We start from the raw sequence: 6,462 nt of genomic DNA, 5'->3' as shown, positions 1-6,462 counted from the left end.
ATAAAACTTGTTTTTTTTTAGAGAGAGACACGGCAAAAAAAATTTCTCACCCTTTGCACTGACGTTGCCCTATATCTTGTGCATCCTTTTTTTTTAAAAAAAATACTTATATAGCCACTCTTTTATCCTTTGCACTAACGTGAGGCAAGCTCATCACATTGCAGTCATGAGGTAAAATAGACATCTTCTGCTCGCTCTATCCTTCTACATCAGTAGCTCTTTGTTAAAAAAAAAAACAGAAAAAAATTGTTGTGGCATTCAGACCCGGTTCAATCTATTATTGTCAAATTAGATGGATCAAACTACAATGATTGCTCCTGTCTAATGCGAAGTCGTTGGGAGGAAAGCTTCCTTTCCTTCAGCGGCACAAAGAGAACCGCAAAAGGGTTTTTAGCAACGAGGTTGCATTCTTCCCTAGTGAACGAAGGCTAGGCTTTGGAGTGAAGGTAAAGTGTAGGCCCAATGCGAAGGGCATTAGAAATTAGTGATAAACAATGCCCTAAACCATTAGAAAATCCTCAAGAAAATGAATTTTAAGCTAAACTGGATGAGTGGGAAGTTAGTAATCATAAGTTTGTCGCTTGGATTGTCAATTTTATCTTTCCCTCTATAAGCATGCAACCAGGAAACTTGAAACAGGTAAAGAAGTATGTAATTTTTAGCCAAAAGGTATTTCCGAACTAATTTTGCTCAAAAGTATGAAATTGAAATAGACATATGACACTTGGGTCAAAAGAAGGGACACTCAGTTTCAGATTTTCACTATGAAATGACTAGTATTTGGTATCAATTGGCACTTATGGAAGCTAAATGGACAATTGATGATGAGATCTGTTATAAGTATCATGATGAATCTCATCTAGCACAATTTCTTATGACATTACAAGATGATTTTGAATCAGTGTGAGCCTCTATTCTTTATCAAATTCCTCTTTTGGTTGTTGACATAGCATTAGCTGAACTTATAGCAGAAGAAACACATGATGGAACTATTGACATCTCTATTGAATATGAGTGACTCAGTTTTGGTTACTCCTCTTCTTGCTGCTGCCTCCAATTTAGTAAGAAAGATCTTTATTACAAATAAATAAACCCTTCAATGATATGCTTTAAGTTCGATGCAACTATTGCAAAGGAATTGAGCACATAAAATACAATTGCCTTGTCAAACTCAAGAAGAAGACTCATTCACAAAGTTTCACAGCAACAAAGGCTTCTTCAACTCCTTAGCGAACTCCTTTTGCAAAGACTCCCACATCAGCCATATACGTTACTACTGGAGATGTCCAGGATATGATCAAACAAACTATCTCTAGTATAAGTAACTCATCTATTGCTACTTCTACACTATCTCATGCTTCAAGTAATGCTAACACACATTTTGCTCATTGGTATATTGATTTTAGTACATCAAACCATATGACATTTGCACAAAATCTTTTATGCTCTTTTGTTTTTGTTAACGACCATTCTCCCATTCTCACTACTAATAACTCTGTGATATTCGTAAGTCATGTCGGTACTGTTGAAAGCCCTAATCTCTTAGTTTCTAATGTACTCTTGGTTCCCAATCTTTCTATAAATCTAATTTCTGTTGCTCAATTATGTGAACAAGGTTATAACATCTTGTTTTATTCACGTGGTTGTATTATGCAGGATCACTTGATGAGGATGTGTGTCAGGACAGGCTTTAAAGTTGGTCGTTTGTTTATTGCGATAACCTGAAGTTTCACATTTTGCTAGTACTTCCTCAACAGATTATTGTACCTCAGTCTTCTCTTTGTGGCATAGTAGGCTAGACTATATTTCATTTTCTTGTCTTAAGTTTTTGATATCCTCTTTAAAGTTAGGGTTAGTACAAACCAATAGTTCTCATAATTGTGTTAGTTGCAAAGTAGCAAAACATATTGTGCTGCCTTTCTCTACTACTGAGAATCTTACCACTTCACCCTTTAAACCTATAAATTCTGATGTGCGGGGACTTACCCTTGTTTTTTCAATGGGTGGTACTCGCTACTATGTCCGCGTTATTTACAATTTTTCTTGATAAACTTAGATTTATTTGTTACACAATAGATATAATTTTTGTCAAGTTTGTGATGAATTTTCTGTTGTGGTCAAAACTCAAATTTTCAAAAACATTAAAAACTAGTTCTGACTCTGGTGGAGAATATTTGTCTAAATCATTTAAATTCTCTTGAAGTCCCATGGAATTAATTAGTTATCGTACCCCGATACACCCTAGATGATGTTGCTAAGCAAAAACATCGACACATTATAAAAATGGCTAGGACCCTTCTTCTCTCCGCCTCTATTCCAAAAGAATTTTAAGGAGAGGCTGTTTACACCTTTGCATCTATCATTAGTAAAATTCAATTTTCTATTATAAGGGGCATATCTCCTATGAGAAGTTGTACTCTTCTCCTCTTAAATATGCTCATTTTCGTATTTGGTTGAACATGTTTTGCTCTTCTTACAAAAGTTGAACAAAATAAATTGTCTAAACGGTTTGCTATTTGTACTTTTTGGGTCGTGAACTTCAACAAAAAATTTTCGATGCTATGATCCTATTTCATGAAATCTTCATATCTCTTTTCTAATGTTCGCAAAATCGAATCGGAACGGTTAACCAGTTTTGGGGCTAGGAGCGGTTTGAACCGGAACTAGACTAACCGGGACGGTTAATAGTTTTAAACGGTCAAGTAGTTCTTTTTTTTTTTAAACAAAGGGTAAAAAACGTCCAAAAAAATTGAAAAAAAATCGAAAAACTTAGATAAAGTGTATACTATTATATTACATACATTTATCTTATAAAAAAAATTGGAACAACTTTTTATATAAATTAACATTTGAACACTATGAAGATATGCAAGACATTTTAGAATTTGACATTAATTCAACTAATGAAGTTACAAAGTCCAACTACGAACTGGAACAGTTAACCAGTTTTGGGGCTGAGAGTGGTTTGAACCGGACTAACCGGGGCCGTTAACCGTTTTAACCTGTCAAGTAGTTATTTTTTTTAAAAAAAAGATAAAAAACATCCAAAAAATTAAAAAAAAATGAAAAAAAAGTAGAAAAACGTAGACTAAGTGTATACTATTATATTACATACATTTGTCTTATAAAAAAAATTGAAACAAATTTTTATATAAATTAATAGTTGAATACTATGAAGATATGCAAGACGATTTAGAATTTGACATTAATTCAATTAATGAAGTTACAAAGTCCAACAAACAATGCTAGTAGTAATGAGAGCGGCGAGGGGGATCATAATATTGTTGTGTTTCACCATCAAGATTTACGTGGCGAAAAATCTGAGTAACGATTGGTGGAGTCTGTAATGCCGCAGTTGTGCCCCCTTGCCAGTCAGGAATATTTCTTGTAGTACCCCCTTGGCCAAAGTCTCCTAGACTCGTCCAGCCTTCATGCTCTCCCCTACCATGTTCTGTGTTACCCCTACTGTGTTACTCGCGCCCTGTTCTGTATTACCTCCACCATGTTTTGTGTTATGGCCATCAGCATCTTCAATATTGTTATCATCATGAATAACCAGCTTACGGCGACGGCTACGGCTTCGTCTCTCCCTTCTTGAGTAACTCCTATACCTCAATGCCTGGACTTCCTCCCAAGCCAATCTTATTAAATATTCCTGTTCATCAGGCACCACATCATGTTGCGCCCCTTCACATTCCTGGATGACTGGTTCTTGCCAATTGTTTTCCATTATCCCATCTGTTTCATCATCATGTGTCTTATCTTCATCCTATGTATAATCGTCATCCATGTCCATTGTCATGTCTCCTTCATTGGATGCTGCAACATTCACATTATCATCCATATCGGTAATTTACCTACTAAGAAAATCTTGATCTAGTATTGGGGTCCTTAGTGACACCCACTCATCGGCGAGGTCCCTTCGGAAGATGTGATCAAGGTTGATCGGCGTGTAGTCTGTGGGGGTCCTCCTTATATGTTTCTCTCTCAATTTCAAATTATAATGAACATACACCAAGTTGTGCAGCGTCTATGTCTTTAATCTATTTCGCCTCGGGGCGTGTACCCACTGAAATGTACTCCAGTTTATCTCACAGCCCGAGGTAGCACATGTTTAACTCAAAATTCTAATGGCAATATTTTGCAATTGCTTTGTTCGAATTGTGTATCGTCCACCATTGTGCTGATATAGACAAACATAGAAATTCTTAACAATAGAAAATAAATTGATTTTAAAAAAACCACAAATAGTAGTGTACTAAACTATTACAAGTTTTAACTTAAAACTAACATGGGTGCAATTTTATAGCTGTTTTTTTGGCATTGTTGTATGCAAATTCCCCATTTTTTTTCATGTACATGATAAGGTAGAAATAACAAGATGCATAAACAAGAAATTAGTACTACATAGAAACACAATTCATTATTGTAAATTGAAATTTTATTACAAACACGTTTTGATTAAGTTGCACCTATTGCATACTCTCCATCTGAGTTTCAAGATCAGGTTCAAGCCTGTAGATGCAGTTTCTTTCCCCCTCCATGATATCTGCATCATCTAAAGTGGCATTGGAGTACAAATTTTGTGGATTAAAAAAGAGCCATGCACATGGTTTGTTATATTATTAATTACGGTAACTTTTTTCGGAGTTGAGAAAGAGTCATGAATTGCGACAGTGAATCATAAATTACCTGCTGCATGGATATCCTCGTGCAGTTGGTCTCTCCACCTACGATCAATAATCTCCAATATCTCTTCATTCCATATGTTGTCATCAAATATAGCTTCCCTTGCACGTCCTATTGCATTGAGCAGAAACCCTATTGCGGGTTTATCATCAGAGTCACTTAACCTTAACACCCGTACTAAAGGTTCAGTTACAGAAACAACATGGTTATATAGAGCCCAGAACCTCCGATCGAGAAGAGTGGTTTCAACCTGCCTTCCAAGTTGACTCATTGCTGCCCTAACAGTTTGTCATTCATTAGAGCGTATCCTTGACCTTAATCCTGCCTTGTTTACCAATATCGATTGTATCGTAAGGAACGTTGTAGCGAATCTAGTAGTGGACTCCTTGACAATCTCTCGCATGCAATGCTCCCTCATCAAAGCATGAAGATACGTGTGATTGTATATAAACCTTGTAATCAACTTACTCTTCAAAATACAATATTTAACCCTCTTCAGCTTCCCTATTTTCTTGAGCATCAAATTAATACAATGGGCAGCACAAGGAGTCCAATAAAGATTGAGTCTTCTCTCAATTAGCAACAAGCTTGCTTTTATGTAATTCACAGCAATATCAGTCACTACTTGGACCACATTTTCAGGCCCAACCTCATCTACAATTTTGTCTAGGTGTGCGCATATCAGTCTCCCAGTATATCTCTTTCTTGATAAATCAATGCCAGAGTGGTAAACAATGCCCTTAGGGCAACCTATTAAAAAATTGACAAGATGCCTATTGTCAGACTTGTCCTTCCAACCGTCAGTCATGATGGTCACTCCTGTACCTGGCCAGCAAACCTTAAACTGTGCAATATGCTTATCAACATCATGAACAACAGCTTCTAAACATGGCCCTACAAGCTCCGTCGCAGTTGGACCTCTAACATCTGGCCTTGCCTCAGCTATAGAAGCTACCATTTGTGGGTAAAAGTCTGAGCTTGCAGAATTAAATGACAGTGCATTAGTATACCAAAATATGCTAATCATCTTTCTCGGTTTTTCTATAAATACACTTGCTAACGGAAATTTTAGTTTTTGTTGATGATATAGTGACTTGTGGGGATTAAGTCCAAAGGGTTTGAGGGTCATTGATGACACATTTATGGGTTCATGTCGTTGAGTAGTAGATGGCTGACTATAAGAGGATGGACGACTAAAGAAACTACGTCTCAATCTACTAGATGTGGATCTAAGAAATGAAGGCCCACATCCTCCCGTACCGGTACTACATATTCTTGAAGTTGACAGCTAATGGATACACCATCCCTTCTCCCATACATCTCTTGAATTTTCATTTGTCTATAATTAAGCTCTTGAATACTGACAATCCTAGCGCTTTCCATTTTCGCCTCAAATTCTGCCTCTTGGTCATCTTCCTCATCTATTGGACTTTCGTACCCCCTCCCTATCTCCTCTGCATTCCTTTCTCTCTGCATTTTTTTTCCTTTTCCTTCTATAATTATTTTTATCATTTGTTGATTTACTTCTGGTGGCACTTATTTACAACCAGTGATATTACCCTTTACCCAAGCAAGATGTTCTTTTAGGCGATAAATACCACCACCCATTTCTTTGTTACAAAAATTACATCGAACTCTTCCTTTGTCATTCACTTTTGTATCATACTGCAATGTCACATCTCTCCTTCTCATCTTATAATTTTCGTGTAAATTTTTCTGAACATAAAAGTTCATTAAAAAAATATTTATTTGAGAAAATCACTCTACCAATGG

At 36.3% G+C, this 6,462-nt stretch overlaps 1 protein-coding gene across 1 annotated transcript; it reads right to left on the bottom strand.

The window, feature by feature from the left end:
• Window positions 1–4,978: 4,978 nt before the first annotated feature.
• Window positions 4,979–5,647, bottom strand: LOC148780154 (uncharacterized). The gene has a single exon (XM_088850557.1). The coding sequence runs from the start codon at window positions 5,645–5,647 to the stop codon at window positions 4,979–4,981; it is 669 nt and encodes a 222-aa protein (XP_088706683.1).
• Between the last annotated feature and the right edge of the window lie 815 nt (window positions 5,648–6,462).

The sequence above is a fragment of the Amborella trichopoda genome, chromosome 10, assembly GCF_054954075.1.
Source record: "Amborella trichopoda isolate Santa Cruz 75 chromosome 10, AtrichopodaSantaCruz75HAP2 v2.0, whole genome shotgun sequence".
Taxonomy (NCBI): domain Eukaryota; kingdom Viridiplantae; phylum Streptophyta; class Magnoliopsida; order Amborellales; family Amborellaceae; genus Amborella; species Amborella trichopoda.
The sequence above is the reverse complement of the archived record's forward strand: the minus strand, read 5'-3'. Positions and strand labels throughout refer to the sequence as shown.